This window comes from Labrus mixtus, chromosome 11, assembly GCF_963584025.1.
Source record: "Labrus mixtus chromosome 11, fLabMix1.1, whole genome shotgun sequence".
NCBI lineage: Eukaryota > Metazoa > Chordata > Actinopteri > Labriformes > Labridae > Labrus > Labrus mixtus.
This window is the reverse complement of record NC_083622.1, coordinates 8,683,100-8,699,212: the sequence shown is the minus strand read 5'-3', so window position 1 is coordinate 8,699,212 and position 16,113 is coordinate 8,683,100. Positions and strand designations below refer to the sequence as shown.

Sequence of the window (16,113 nt, the reverse complement as noted above, 5' to 3'; positions counted from 1 at the left end):
CGCTGAAACGAGAGGTGAAAGGGATGTGAAGAGTCCTCCGTGATGCAGACCGCTTTCCTTTCTGCAGCGTGTAAAGTCCTGACAGTTGGATTTGGGTGTTGCCGGTGATTTAGTGTAGATTTAGCTGCATGTTTTAATGATTCCAGTGAGTTTTCTCTTGCATTTGTTTGTGAGAAAGTGCAATGTTTTCTTTTGAAAAAGTCCTGCTGGCCTAACAGATCTAACCATTTATCCGCCATCATCATAAAGACATCCCCTTATCATGTAACACATGCTCACAGCGACGCTCGCTTCCTTTCTCCGCCCACTCCCATTGAGATCCATCACCCAGGGAGAGCAGCAGAGCCCTGGGAAGGCAGAGCGAGGCTGACACTTTGAGATGGATCCTGCAGGCTCCTCACAGCAGGCCGCCGCAGGATATGAGACACATTCCAGCTCTCCTTGCTCTCTCCTTCATCATGAGCACAACACACACACTGATAACTGTGTGTGTCCAAAATGTGTTCATGTTTGCACACATCTTCTCCCTCAGGTGAGGAGAGAGAGACCACCTCAGAGTCACTCCGCATGAGATCACACAAGTGGCCTCAGGAGGTTTTCAAAACAGATGTATTTACATTTCTAACAATTCAAATCTACATTTTTAATATCAGGAATTTGGACCGCACCCCAGGCTCCCAAAAAGAGGAGACAACAGTTGCCATCTCAAAAGTTATTGAGGTGATAACATAAAATCTACCTAAACGTGGGTCAGGGTCATGAGAATTTAACGACCTTAAACTAAGGTCACAGCCAAGATTTTGTTGCCCCCTCTTTGGTTTTCTCTTTTGCTGATCTTATCCAGTACATGTGGAAGATCTCTCACTACAAATATGTTTGGAAAATGTAAAAAAGTCACTTGTTCAGCGTGCTGTAATTTGTCCTGTCTGAGACCTACCCTCTAGCTTACATGCAATAAAAAAAACTAGGCAACTTTCTTGATGTCCTATATTGTTTGAGCAACGTGGCACTCCAACTTCCTATGGGATTAATAAAGTACTATCTTGTCTTATCTTCAACCATTATCCAAAATCATAAACGTACTGTCAAAGATAATTAATGCACATATTCAGATTACTCTGTTTGTTCCTCCAGTCTTTGTAAGATGTTCAACAGAAGAAGAAGAGATCGTTTACCTCCACACACTGGGTGGGCATGCTTGCCGGCTTGTCAAAAATCTGAAACTGGTACCATCCCGGAGCGAGGGAGTGGTCGCAGATGAATTCCTGCAGGGCCGACTGCTGCAGCCAGCTGGAGCTGAAGGTGGTGCTGCGGTAGGGGTTCTGGAGGATGGAGTGGCCGCCCGGTGCGCACTCTGGAGGGAGCACTGCAAGCAACAGAAAAGTAACGACATAGTTATAAGAGATGAAAAAAAAAACTGTCAGTACCAATGATGAAACATTCATAAAGTTCTCTGCAGGGAAACACTGAATACTGTGCATCGACTGTTAAGACTTTCAGTTAAAAGATGTCGTGCTGCTCAGTGCTGGTGTTTGCACCCAGACCATGAAATGCACTGACATTAGTAAAAAATAGAGCTTGATTTAATCATTCAGGTTTAGGAGGACGTTACTGTTGGGAAAATTTGTAGAAACTTGACTTCACACAAGAACGATTCAGGAGACTCAGATGATTCTGGAGGACAGCACACATGTAATAAAGTGTCTTACCAAGCCTTTTCTGTCAGACCGTCCCATAGGCTCGGTATTTATTTACAAGATGATGCTAAAGTCAGGGAAATATTAGTGTACATACTCTACCTAAAACTTGATGCATGTGATGTTAAGACAAGACAATTGGGAGCAGACAATAAGTCAACCAAAAAATCTAGATCTGAGGGGAGTGTCCTTGGTTGGCCTAGTCACTGCTAACCCTGTGAGCTCTGACTGTAGTCAGGCGCAGGGAATAAGCTAAATGATGTCTGTATATAAACAGAGAGACAGAAATTCCATCACAATTACCTGAGCCAATGAGATAGACATTTAAATAGCAGAAAAACAAACATGATGTATAGAGAAGAGCAAAGCAGCATCACCAACAAATGTTTGGATGACAAGACTGAGCCAGAAATAAAAAATATGCAACAAATTTCAAATCGTTTGTACATGAGGGCAATGAAGAACATGACTTAATGCAGTGTTCTGACTACTCAAAGCGCTTTAACAAAGGTCACACCTGCACATTCACACACTGATGGTAGTTGGCTGTTATGTAGTGAGACCATCAGAAGTCACTAATCCCATTCATGTGCCGCCGACAAAGTTGTGGGAGCAATTCTGGGTTAAGTGTCACATCGCACACATTGCTGCAGGAGCTGGGAATCGAACCCTTGACCTTCCAGTTGAACCCTTGACCTTCCAACTGAGCCACAGACGCCTCCTTCACTGTGTGAAGTAAAGCAGCTAATTGCGGTTTCACACTTTCAGTTTTTACTATTATTAATTTATCTTGAGTTTGACTGACTTAGGTGATTTAATTGAATCAGACACAATACCTCACAGGCCCAATCAATATACTGTGTATTTAGATCATTCTCAAGGAATGCTGAGTATCTTTGAACAAAGAAAAATGTCCAAGACATCCTCTTGGAACCAATTGCAGAGTGGAGGGAAGTTCTAAAACTGCTACACAGAGAGAGAGGAAAGGTCAACAGGTCAAAGGTTAAAGGGGGACTCTTAAACACTCAGTGTGAGTGCTTCTGGATCATTAGAGCTCCAATAAATTACAAGGTTATCATATAGCTATGTACAAAACACTCACCGAGTGAACTACCAAAATTAACTAGACGTGTAATATGTTTCATCATATTTAGCATTTTGAGACTATGAGACGAAGTGTTTTGAAGGGGACTGAATCAACCTGTCGGGTCCCTAGTCTGACTCCAGACTGATGAATCTTCAACTTTGTCTGATGCGATACAAGAAGACACGATAGGATATGATACCATGCAATGTGCTGAAATAGATCCTGCTCAAAACACAACATAAGAAAGAAAGATGAGGGGATCATAAATTAAGTCAACAGTTCATTCCATCCATTCTTTATTTCCCACTTGGGTCAGGGTGGACGCAGTCTAAGCAAGTTGCCCCAGACATTCCTCTTCCCGGTGATGTTTGTTAGCTCCTCCTGGGGAGTCCCCAGACCTGAAAGGTTATATAATCTCTCCAGCGTATTCTGGGTGTACCCCGGGTGTCCTCCCAGTTGGGTGTGAGCAGAAGACTTCCAAAGGCAGGCGAACAAGAGGATCCTAATCAGACGCCCAAACCACCTCAACTGGCTCTACTCCAAGCTCCCTCAGGATGTCCCAGCTCCTCACCCTATCTCTAAAGGCTGAGCCCAGACACCCTCCAGAGGAAACTTGTTTCAGCTGCTTGTATCCATGATCTCATTCTCTCGGTCAGCACCGGAAGCTCATGACCATTGGTGAGGGTGGCTGGTAAATCGAGAGCTTTGCCTTTAGTCTCAGCTCCCTCTTCACCAAGATGATCCAGCTTAACACCAATGTTAACTTCCGATGTTGCCCGAACCTCACGGTCCATCTCACCCTAAATGGTGAACAAGACCCCGAGCGGCCTTTTCCAGTACCTCCACAAGAGATGAATCTGTATGCAAGATCTGAAGCATTTTATTTTTAAGCTCAAAAACTCAAAGTCCACTATAACTTGAGACTGTCAACTTGTGATTTTGACTCATGATTGAAGGTTAAGCCCAGATATAAAAATTACATTGTTCTGGTGAGATGCATTAGTAAGCCATGATGCCAGTGTCGTCACACACTGCATTAGGCCCCTGAACCTTAAATCACAATGCACAACCATAGATTGTAAATATTAATGGAATAAGCATGAGTGACATCACCGATCTGTTACTGCAGGGGGCTTTGGAGATTGGCGGCGGTCGCCATGCTGGAAAGGCTGTCTCAACCTAACTTTGGGTCGACCTAACGACAGGCTGAGAGCTGAGGCGGGTTTTAAGCCTCTTGATAAACCGTTACATCGCTAACTATGTACTGTATAAAACGTATCATTCATTTAATCAAAACAGACAAGTTTACACAACAGCTATTATTGTTATAAGATAAACAAAGGCAGAGAAAATTAGGCTTTTCACAGAACACCTGCTCACATCTCATCAACTCAAATAACTTAGTCTGTTCTCATGCTATCAACAGACCGAATGACCACAAGGGAAGAAAGCTATCAGTGACTTTAGGAAGTGAAGACGGGTGAGTGAGGAGGCCAAAAGACACGAGGGAGTTGAGGAAGTTCAGAAGTTAAAAGCGGAGCAGCGTGTGGCCACAGAGGTGACATCAGGGCAAAAGAAAAGAACCTCGGCTGTAACCATGAGGCCCCAACTTCTGCTTCTGTGCACCAGGTCCATGTTTTCTGGCCCTGACCTCATAGGTCAAGTGAAAGGTGATAGCCTGACTCAAACTGCCACAGGGGTGACTGGCAGAAGCTGCTGAGGGAGACGACAGGAGCTGTCAGAGCTGCATATAGACGTCCACCTTTATTCCTCAGCACCTGGTCACTTTAATCTTCATGAGCTGGACAGGAACTCCCAATGTCCCCTGTGCTGCATGCATCTTCCCTTTGACCATGAGACTTTGAGGCATGTCAATCATGAGTGACAGTCAGTCTACATGATGGATGACAAGATGTTAGCTTCATGATGGCATAACACCAAACATCTACCAGGGACTTAAAGCTCCTATCATGATTACATTTGATTTATCCATCCATGTTTGGTCTTTAAACTGTGATTTTCCTTTCAGAAGACAACGCTAGCCGACACAATGAGCTGAGAAACAGTTAGACAACAGTGTGATCACCACTCCTGTTACGCATAAACAGCCAAAGTTGGTCATTTTTAAAATAACAAAGTGGTTCTTACCTGTTTGCGCATGCATCGCGATTGGAAGAAAAAACAGCACGCACTGAAGAAGTTTTAAAACTGTTCCAAGTTTCATCGTCCTACACAGGCAGGCACGCGACTTCAAACCCAAAAGTGCGAGCACTGAGCGCGAGCACAGGGACCGCTTTACTGATAGAAGTGAGAAGGGCAAAAACACGGGAGCGCAGTTCTCGAGTCCGTTTTCCGAACCAAGACAAGTGACGCGCGTCTCAATCCTTGCAGAGAGTAGGCTACTCCGAGTTAGTTTGAGTCGCCTCTGATGTGAGGACGCGCGGAGGCTGTCGGCTGACCACAGACTGCTGCAGGCTGCAGCATCACAGTGTGTTAGGAGGGGCATCAGCGGTACACCTCCAGCACCTCTGCACACATCTGCCTCTGTGCTTCAGGAGAGTTAGTGTGAAGACGCAGCTCTTACTCTGACATCATTATGCTCTATCAGCAGAAGGTTGACGAAAAATACAATAGTTTACATTTACATATAGTTTGATTTAGTTACTGATTTTCTGACTTGATCAGTTGTTTGATCTCTGAACATGAGATAAAAGTTTAAGACATTCACATCCTTACATCACATTTGGACACAAGCAGTAGTGAGACATTCCTAAAAAATGTGGCAGTTAAAGCTCCTTTGAGGAGTTTTATCTGGATATGCAACTGACTGAAATTAATACTGATGCCTCTTTACAGTCTACAAAAGCAGAATAAAAGAGCATCAGAGAGACAGGAGATTATTTCTGTAAGATTAGCCTAGTATGCCTGAGACCCCTGCCAGAGGTCAGACAAGGAGGTCATTGCACGCAGCAGTGAGTTGCATGTTAGACATTGAAAATAAAGACGGATGAGTCACTACTTACACATTTAGTTTTGCTGCTCCCTCTGCGTGGAGCTTTCTTCAAAATGACTTGAAACTGACAGGTCTCATTTCTCTCCTCCATCATGACCACTGGACAGTGCCTGATGTGTTTCTGAATTGTAATCTGTGATCACGACTCTGCAAACCGATTAGCACATTGCAATTGTTGTCTGCTCTTAAATCAGTTTGTAAACTGTTTCTTATATTTATGATAACGTGTGATGCTGTTGCCCTCTTGGCTTGGTCACTCTTGGGAAAAAAAAAATGGGTTAACTACCTGGTAAAATAAAAGTTAAATAAATAAAATGTAAAGGACAAAATAAGCAAAGATTTACAGTGTCCCACTTCATCCACAGGGGGCGCCAGAATCAACAGAACCTGAAAGTTCCTCACAGGAGCTTTAAGTCCATTTTTCTAAAACTTACTCACCTTATTTCTGGACTCAATATTGTACTATTTACAACACAATGTTTACTTTTAACCTTAGAACGATTCATTTCCACTTAGAAATATGTTTATAAGAGCTGTGGCTCAGTTGGTAGAGTGGGTCGTCTCTCAACCGGAATGTCGGGGCTTCGATCCCCAGCTCCTGCAGTTACATGACGATGTGTCCTTGAGTAAGACACTAAACCCCAAGTTGCTCCCGCTGCGGCGTATGAATGTGTATGAATGGATTAGTTACTTCAGGGGGCTAGGACTGATGGTTTAATCATGGAGGTTCACTTCTGGCCAGCCACTGATATTTCATTAGTCACCTCTCCAAACCACTAAAACAGACGGACCACATGTTGCATTTTTCAGGGAAACTGTGTCAGCCAAAGAGTGGGATTCTGGAGAAGCTAAATCTCACATTCACAGCCTTTTCCAAAACCGCTCCTTTTACTTTCTTTTTTACTTTTTTTTTTAACTGCAGCCGTGCTACACGGATATCAAGTTTCACTGTCGGGAGCAGAGGAGCTGCAGCCGATTGTTCTGTAAAGCCCTGAAGCAGAAACAGAGGAAGTGACACCTTTATAGTAGGCCTATCTTAGATTAGATATGGTTTGCAGTGGCTACAGCTACTTTGTTTGATTAAGAGAAGAAGAAGGAGCAGGAGATAAAAGGTGTCTTACTGTCCAGTTACAAGATGAGAAAACTAATGCCTCAATTCTACAATTCATTTAGCAGACGTTTTTTTTATCCAAAGCGACGAACATCAGAGAGTAAGAACAACATGAGAGGATCTAGAGAGGAGGAAACAATGTCAGGAAGAAGAGCAAACGAACAGCTTAAAGTCTGATCGGACACACAGGTGCTGACAGAAAGTGACCAGAGGCAGAGGACAACATCAACAGCTGTTCTTAAGAGTTCTGATCAGCATCAAAAACATCCCAAAATCATCATCATCATCATGAAGGTCGTAGGTGTTCATAAAGAGCTGGGTCTTTAGCTTTTCCTTACAAGTACAAAGGGACTCTGAGTTTGGATGCTAATGGGAAAGCTACAGGTGTGAGAAGCTCTCATCCGTCCACACACACATACTGTAATCTATCGTAAGCATGTGTCAAGCTTTAATTTTAAATGTATTGTATGTTATAACTATTCAGGTCTACAGGTCTTGAGAGGTCGGTCTGATTCTCTGTTGTTGTTGTTGTTGTTGTTGTTGTTGTTGTTGTTACAAATGTGATCACCACAGTTTAAAAAATAACCCTTTACTGAGGTCATCAAGTCTCCCATGTCAGTGTGGATACGGCCCTCGTCAGGGTCAGAGTGCAATGACAAACTGTGCAGTCCAGCTTTAAAAGAAATTCAAGTGATGCATCATTTATTTAAAAGTTGCAGATTAGTTTAATCGTTTTCCAACCAAAGAGCAAATTCTGAGCTGCTGAGAAGTGAGAGTGGAGACTGCTGTGGAGTTATTATTCACCCCGATGATGCCTGTGAAGTTTCTATAAAGTCAGCAGGACTTTGTTTTGTGATTAGCGATGATTAAAAATGTGTTTTTTCCCGGTCTGATGGAGCCAATAGAAACGTGACAGCTGTGGAGGTCGTAGATTTGCTCCTCCCATCTTCTCCCCGTGCAACTCGGAGGTGCCTGACCTTCTTGTTGAGACGCTCGTCTGTTTGACTCCCAGGCAGAGGAGGAGGAGGGACACAACCCCTCCCTCGTAAATCTCCTGGACCATCAACCTGCAAAGAGCCTGGAATAGCCATCAGGTAAAAACCCACTTTCTTCCTGTTCTCATGCCTTCTCTTACACAACCAACAATTAAATCTAAATCTGCCTCCTGGATGGAAAAACATGAATCTATGTCAAGTGAAAATATCTGCACAGAGCATGTTTAACTTAAAGCCTTCGAGTAGCATCCAGGGAGCAAAAGAGTGGTAAACAAATAAGGAGAACTGCCTCATTGGATACTTAAATCTCTACACATGAGCTCATTTTGTGCAATTTTCTGTCATTAAAATCATCTTTGAAGATGTGGGAGAAATATCAGCGCTTACATTTCCCTTAGGAGATTTGATATCTGCTAAATGATGCAGGGTGAGCAAACGCTATATAATGACCTTAGTTTCCACTACTTACAGGGAAACTAAACAACTTAAAAGACCGACTGTGTGGGGGCACCACCCAGCAGGTTGGTGAAGAAAAGGCTGATTATTTAAACACAGATAAACCAGTCCTCACCTCCATCAGACTATGTCAGCGTGTTAACACATTTGTTTTTTTATTACAGTGTTTTTCTCCTTGTCGCCGTTGCTGTCGTTTCCCTCTCCACGACCTGCAGGAAAAATCACAAAAAACTTCAAGTTAATCACTCAGCAAATGTACAAGTTTTCTGGATCAAAAACATCCAAATGATGGCGCCTTCCTAAAAAACTTTTTTAAACTTTATGAAGAATATTTGAGCAGCAACATGCACTCATTTGTCAGGTTACATCTTGGCTAACATGTGTAATGTTTAAGACAATAGTGACTGAAGAGGTGCTCAAAATATCAGAGATGTGTCACAACTACTGAAGTGTTCAAATGAAAAAGGTTGAACAAAAATGATTCTGACTTAAATAAAGTGTCCCCACTCTTACTCAGGTAAGAACACAAATATTATCAGTCAAAAACAAACTTGTGGGTAAAAGAAAAGTGAAATATTTTCAGTTTTCAGGTGTGAAAAAAAGAGGCAGACTGCCCCTGAAATCTTCCTGACTTGCCTGTTCACACTTTCACCTCGCAGTGGGAGACTACCCTTGTCGGACTTGCAGGGGAGCTCAGGAGGCAGGACGCGATGAAAAAAGGACGAAACAGAAACAGCCGATGAAGCTACAGAGTCCGACGCTATGATGGAAATGTTCGCCCTGCTACATGTAGTTCGACATATTGTCAATAAGAGAGCGGAGAAGAGCATCCTGGTGAACAGAAAACATCATGAAGAAGTTTAATTTGGCGCACAGAGATCGCACCAGTCACACACGCTGGTCACAGGATATAAACATCATCACCCACTCCGCCGCTCTGAATTTATCCTGAACGTTTTCCTACTCACACAGAAAGGTTAATAGAAGCTGGTAGGAAAAATTCAGCCGTTTGTGTTCACACGTACAGCACACGACGAACAATTCAGGACATTTTCTGAAGCGGGGTTGAGTGGTTCCGAGCCAGCATATTAAACAACAACATCCCCAGTTTGTCCTGATTCCAGATCAGTTGAAGACAAATATCAGAAAAGATCAAAATAAAAAAACATGCAAAGACAGTATTAGCAGTCATGCTAGCAGCTATGTTGGGCTGTAAGTAAGCACAGTGGTGCAAACAACTAACAAATAGCATTTACGTCTATAAGACTTTTTAGCTTTCTCTCCCTCAAAATGAAGCACGGCCTTGTGCAGTGTTTGATGTAAGCGCTGATCTTTAACAGAAAGGCCTGAGATAACTCAAGGAGGCATCAGAGATGTTCAGATTCATCCTCTGGGAAATGCTCTATTCTTTTTTTTTATTGTTTCTGGTCATGCAAGGTATTTCAGATTTTGGGATTATTCCCCTCAGAAATGTAGCACAAAGAGGGAAAGCTCTTATAAACCCCTGAAGATGAATACTTATAATCACAGCTGGTATTTCAGTGAAATCGTTGTAAATGGACTTGAGTATCTTTAACCAAATCTGGAGAGAAGCTGCACCAAACTGGGTGTGTGTTTGTTTTGTAATCGGTCTGTGCTATAGAAGGAAGCAGCTTTGTGTTTAGTTACTGTAGACATGTGACCTCAGAGCAGCTGGGTCATGACTCAAGCTATTCCTGCCTCCACCCCCGACATCCAGCCTCCTATCACAAACCCCGACCCAGACTGACCAGTCAACACTTCTCACCGACAAACAATGCAAACAATGTGTGTACAGTGTCTGACCCAGAAGCAAACAGAATCCCCCCTGAATCCTGACAGTCAAACAAACGTGAAGACGGTAACAGCAGTTTTAAGGTTAAAGGTGAGCCGGCGAGTATGTTTTGTGGGGGGCTATTTCACAGTTTAGGGGACTGCCTGGGATTATGGAAAGACCTCCAGAGGCTGAGTTGGACGTGGTTTTGAAAGTAAAAGTTTGTCTCTCAATCAAAACAATAAAAGTAAAAAGAAATGTAAGCGGGTGTGATTTATCCATATCTTTGAAATTCAAAGGTTTGTCACTTCACTGATTTACACCGAATGTCCTCCTCAGTCTGACCTGAAAATGAAAGCAAAGGGAAGGAAGAGCCTGATCATCTTGAAATCCACTCTGTCCTCGGTGCTTTCACTGAAACAACAGTAAAAACAGATGGAGGGTCCTGACACGCAGTCAGAAATTGGACAGAAATATAAGAAAGTCCAAAAAATGAGGCCAGTAGTTTCCTCAGCCTGGTCTTGGATCCTCTGTTTCATTTGGTTTTCTGTTTCCCTGAGCAGTTATGTAGCCTAGATTTACAAGCTTCTGTGTGTTCCAGCTTGATTTATCTGTGGTACTTTATCTTTTAGTGTTCAGACAACAATGTAATTAGGCTCCCTCATGTCAAGACTCGGAAAAGGAAAGGGTCAACTTCGGCATCTCGGGCTGTCATGTCTTACAAAAAGCTCCTGTAATCGCTTCAGCAGAGCCACTGATTGCACCGCGGCTGTAAATGTAAGCGCCGGACACAATAGTCTGAGTCTTTTCAGACAGCGAGCTGAGGGGCCGGAGGTGGACAGGAGCCTCTGAAAGTGGCAGCTCCTGGTTTAACAGGGGCAGCGAGGTCGGCAGCGAGGTCGGCTCCTCCACAGGCGCTGTTTGGTCTCAGCTCAGGTTTCCTGTTGCCTTTGCCCCCTTGTGTCAGCTGTCAGAGCCGGTAAGAACAAAGTGAGCGCCACAACAACTGTCTTGAAAACCCTGCTGCATACAGATCTGTGTTTACATAAAGGAAGCTCCTCTGCTGGCCGTGTGGCTCTCTCTGACGATCCTGGTTTTTTTTTTTTACTCTGAATACCTTTCATAACACGGTCTAGAACTGTGACTGAGGCTCACAAAGTTTAAGAACTCTTTTAACTGTGATCATTTGTTTTGATCTATTCAGAAGGAAAACGAGATGTGGAGGGAAATTATAAATACAACTTCATAATTTTCCTCATTCTTGGTGCATTTGCTGCTGTTTTTTTGCCGTTATTCCTCGTATGTTTCTAACTATGAAAAACCTAATATACATCCACATGTTTTGTTTTACTCTGATTACTCCTGTGTAAAGGAGCATCAGTGCGGACACAGCTCGACACAAAAACAACCAGAAAACACACAAATGCAAGTGGCTGTATTCAAAGCATGATAAATAGGTCATAAGTAATTGTTATGAGCGGTTAAAAGAGTGGTGTTAAAAATAAATAAGAAATAGATCAGTTATTCATGAGCCTGATGGATGTGGGAACAAAGCTTGACATGGCTCGATTAGTCCGGAAAGTGATGAAGAGTCATTTCTCATTTCTTATTTATATTATTATATCTCGAGATAACATCGCTGATTTTCTGATGATAACTAATTCGTTTCTTGAGTAAACAAATTAAAATGTATGACTCATGACGGGGAAACAGAGAGGGATAAAATTTATTGATTTGTGTCCTTTTCAGGTTCCCGTAGCGAACTAATCCTATTCTGCAGCTTTATTTCTCCACAGTTTAAATTCTTTATCCGTTTGTTTGTTTTTGTAACATCTGATTTTTAGCTCTATTCATCAATTTTGGACACTTGGACACAGCGGAAGTGGATCATGCTGTAAAAACAACACTATTCACTTTCTATTGGCTCTTTGAGAAAGTGTCGTTCTGCTCGATGCTGCATTATGTTCACCACCAACATGAATCATTTGTTCTGCTGTTTTGTGACAGCTAGGCGTCGTAGTTATCATGCACAACAAGGTAAGACTCTGATCATAAAAGAAAATAAAAGACAGCATTTAAATAAAGAGAGATGGGATTATCTGTTAGAAATCTTGATGTGTAATAACTTTATCCACAGAGTCTAGACGATGCCTAACAACATTAATCAAACACAGAAAGGTTTTTACCATCGTGGACTTAAAGGAGAAGAAGTTAAACTAATGCTATATTCTATTATTGAGTTATAAAATAATGCATATTGATATTTGACGTCAGATTCTGATTAATAAAGAACTTGCTTCTTGGCCTCTTTTTTCTTTTGCCCCTGTAGAGACTTTTTCCCTGAACACCTCATGGTCGTTTCATGACTAGTTTAAACGTCTTTTGTAGTACTGGCAGACATTAAACAGCTCTCTCTTCAGCATTAAATCTGGAAGAAGCATCATCTCTGGACTGCCTCTGGAGGTTATGGTTATCATTCAGGATGCTGCTGAGTTTAATTCACACGGTAGTTTCAAACTTTGAGGCTCAGTCTCCTCTTCGTGGTTTGTGTATTAAAAAACAGAAAGTTACAGAGGGGAGGTGAACTTTCTGCTTCTGTTAAAGGAGTTAAAGTTTCCCTTAAAATCATCAGTGGGATGTGTTTTCTCTGATTGCCGTCACATGAATGATGTGCTGCCCTCTGATGGAAGAATCATGACATTACAACATGTGTACACTTGTTTCTGTCACTTTAGAGGATATTACTGTTCAGGCTTTCTGTTCTACAGTACCTGACATATGGACTTTTACTTCACTTGAGATATTTTTATTGTTATTGTGTTGTACTTTTCCTAGAGCCTCTCGTCTCATGCCCATTTGTCTGGTGCCCTCTCGCCTGGTGTCCTGAAGCCACGCCCCCTGGAGCTTTCTGTGTTCGATCCGCTGTGTCTCGTTCCTACTTCGTTGTTTTTGTACTACGGGGTAATAGCAATCATACTTTTGAATAATTACCAAGAGAACACTTAAAAAATATGAGGAACAGGTAATACAGAATATTATGATCCGAAAGGGCATGAAACAAGAGGTCTCCAGGCTGCAGGCAGAGCACCCTTTAATGATCTGATACATTCACCCCAAAGAGAGAGAAGGAACCTCTTAACCCAGATGGTTTCACTAACAACCCTCTTTAAGGCCAGTAGAGGACAGTATAACTTTGTTTTTCTAAAGGTTGGTAAGTGTGAAGAAAGAAGTGAATATCAGAACTTTGTTTGTCTTTACACCCCCCTAATTAGCTCATGTCCCGACATATTCATCCTACACAGAAGCAGTTTATAAGAAGAGGTTTTATGTCAAATGATTAAAGGAGTGAACCCTCTGAATGTATTATTCAGATCTTATATCCTTCCATGTATCTTAGCAGGATATTGTCTCCTCTTTTAAAGCATTAATATGTAACACAGTTTTTGATGCTTCTTGTTTCTCAGTGCATATGGAAAAACATTAATATTGCTCTTAAGGTTTACGTTCTTCATGTTGAGTATTTAAATGGATTGCTACAGTAAGAGGATCTCGGGCATTTTGGTATTTACAGGGGAATTTGTTTGCACAGTTGCTAAGTACCTGCTTTTGTCAGATGCCTTACTGAGCTCGGCCCACTTAACTTAATTCTATTTCGCTCAAAAGACAAAAGGCGCCCGTTACCAAGCAGTGCCTTTTATGTGTTGTGTCTGTGAGCAGCTCTTGTGCATCAGTCTGCCACTTTCCCCTGGAGTCACCCCCATGTTCCTCACAAACAGTACGACAAGCTCAACCTCCAACTACAGATCCAAACTCGTAGTTTAGTGTCAGGACAAGGGGATAGCTCCGGGAAGGTAAGTTGACATTTTCTTGTCAAAATGGCTCCGTATAGTTTGTTGCATCCACTGACCTCAATCCGCTTTGAAGATAAGGTCCAATTCTCTGCGAGTCAGCATCTCTCTTTTTCAAGAAGCAAATGGTTTGCTCTCCCAGAGACTGAGAGCGAAGGCGACGTGTTGAGCACCAAGCCACCGGATTTCTCTGTGAAACTGTACAGATCTCTGACAGTCCCTCAAAAGAAAGAAAGAAAAGAAGATTCAAGTCCAGCTGTACCTCCGCTTGGTGTAACAAAAAGCAGAATCGGGGTACTTTTACCAACATTATTAAATCAGAGTTACCAGAGGCGAGACGAGCCTCTGGAGTTCATCACATCACGCAGGCCTCCTGATGCTCTGGAGTCTGAGCTGATGTTTGTCAGGACAGGGAAGTATCCTTCTGGGCCGTACAAGAACCCCAAACCACATGACTTCAGACCGGTGAGTGTACCTGCACACATGAAAATATGGTAGGTTGTCTTAAAAACAAAAAGACGTAAACATGAAAACTGTACATGAGATGAGTCCTTTTTCCTTTTTTCCCCAGGAGTATTTCTACTTTGAAACTTGAAGGAAACGACTAAAACTAAATAACTAAAAGTACAAATATACTTTGAATTAAATAAATGACTTTTACTTTCAGTACTGCAGTATTTTATCTTATTTCTATTTTATTTAACCTTCATTCAAGAGCTGGTTAAGATTAAAAACTTCTGTTTTCAAGAGCGTCCTGGCCAAGACAGGCAGCAGCCGCACAATTTACAGAGTTTCACACAAACAACAAGCAGCCACACATACAAATACAAAAAATACATTGTTAGACATTAAAAGACACAAATAACCAATTTAAACAGCAAATGTTCGTCAAGATCTTCCTCAAACACATCAGGGAGAATATCTACAGCTAGATGCGTCCGCCTCCAGGTCTTTCAACATCCTCTTAAAAGCATCCAATCAGAGAGCAGCTCGTTAAGTTTCAGCTCTTTTTGTAATAAGTTCAAAGTAAAGGGAGCAGCAAACTGAAACACCTTTTTCTCCAGCTCAGTTCTGACTTTTGGAACAGGCAGTAAGAAAAGGTCCTGAGAGGATTTTAAGTCCCTGCTCTCTGCTGACTCATGGAGGTCTGGTTTGGTTCAGTACATAAGTTTGCGTATGCTCAAACAGGTAACTCGGGTAGAACTACAGCCACCACTTTTGGTTGTAATATTTTATTTTGCCACAAGATGGCGACCAACACAACACTAAAAAATGTCCAACCTTTTTCTTTTCACCACCGCCTTCAGCTTGATGAGGACCTTCCTGACATTGTGACAACATTTCAGAGAGACCCTGGTAACCTGAACTTAAAGTTACGGCACCTGGACGTTAGTAAGTGGAATTACATTATCTCTGGAGTTTTACATCACTGAATGAGTACATTTAGGATTAAGATTCTTCTTACAAAATGATGTGAATGTTTAAAATTAATTATCTAAACTATGTCGCAAGAAACGTCTGAATGAGTCAGAAGCTTCCTGACATTTTAAACAATGTTGTTCCTATTGATCGAATGGCTTGATGTTTTTTATTTTCCAGTTCGGACCATCAGATCTGAGTCAGGCTGCTGTACAAGAGGGACCAAGACAAAGATGGACACCTTTAAGCCTCCAGAGCCCAAATGGGATGCAAGGCTCGTACTGCCTCAGATGCCCTACCCTCCAAAATCAGCTTTCTACACTGTCAGTGGTGTCTCAGTTTTACTATTACATAATGAACCTTTTCTATAGCCGTGTTCACACATGCACTCCTGAAAACTTCTGGAGAATTTCAGGAGGAGAGAGAACTCCCATGATTCCCTGTTAGCCTTGACGTCATCTTTTGTTATTGTTTTGATTGGGCGGATTTGACATACTGTGCGTTTAACTTTAGTTGTCTTTAGTATGTTACAGGAAATGTTTAGAATTCATCAGTTTACATGTCTGCTTCACAGAGACACCGACGAAGACGAGGAGCGTACAGTGCTTTCTTGGACCGCGTGGAGGACAAACTTTCAAGATCCTGGAAAAATAAATCATGACACTCTTCAGAATTACCTTTGATTTTTTTTGATT

The 16,113-nt window shown here is 42.1% G+C and overlaps 2 protein-coding genes across 2 annotated transcripts in view; one reads left to right on the top strand and one right to left on the bottom strand.

Moving 5' to 3' along the window:
• Positions 1 to 5,219, bottom strand: part of vwde (von Willebrand factor D and EGF domains) — a 28,501-nt gene extending 23,282 nt beyond the window's left edge. Inside the window, exons 1-2 of the mRNA XM_061049856.1 lie at positions 4,933 to 5,219; positions 1,176 to 1,366 (exon numbers count right to left, since the gene is read on the bottom strand). Coding sequence (XP_060905839.1) covers positions 1,176 to 1,366; positions 4,933 to 5,008 — 267 coding nt within the window. The 5' untranslated portion in view covers positions 5,009 to 5,219. The remainder of the gene's footprint in view (positions 1 to 1,175; positions 1,367 to 4,932) is intronic.
• A 6,957-nt stretch (positions 5,220 to 12,176) lies between these two features.
• si:dkey-30e9.6 (uncharacterized protein LOC564083 homolog) lies at positions 12,177 to 16,113 on the top strand. Its single transcript, XM_061049379.1, has 6 exons — positions 12,177 to 12,188; positions 13,883 to 14,002; positions 14,144 to 14,464; positions 15,307 to 15,391; positions 15,599 to 15,741; positions 15,993 to 16,113. The coding sequence occupies exons 1-6, from the start codon at positions 12,177 to 12,179 to the stop codon at positions 16,077 to 16,079; spliced, it is 768 nt and encodes a 255-aa protein (XP_060905362.1). The 3' UTR covers positions 16,080 to 16,113.

What these genes read in the sequence shown, in the direction of transcription:
- si:dkey-30e9.6 (XM_061049379.1), top strand. An exon ending in AACCACATGACTTCAGACCG is followed by an intron (nt 14,465 to 15,306) that starts GTGAGTGTACCT and finishes CACCGCCTTCAG; the next exon opens with CTTGATGAGGACCTTCCTGA. An exon ending in GTTACGGCACCTGGACGTTA is followed by an intron (nt 15,392 to 15,598) that starts GTAAGTGGAATT and finishes TTTATTTTCCAG; the next exon opens with TTCGGACCATCAGATCTGAG.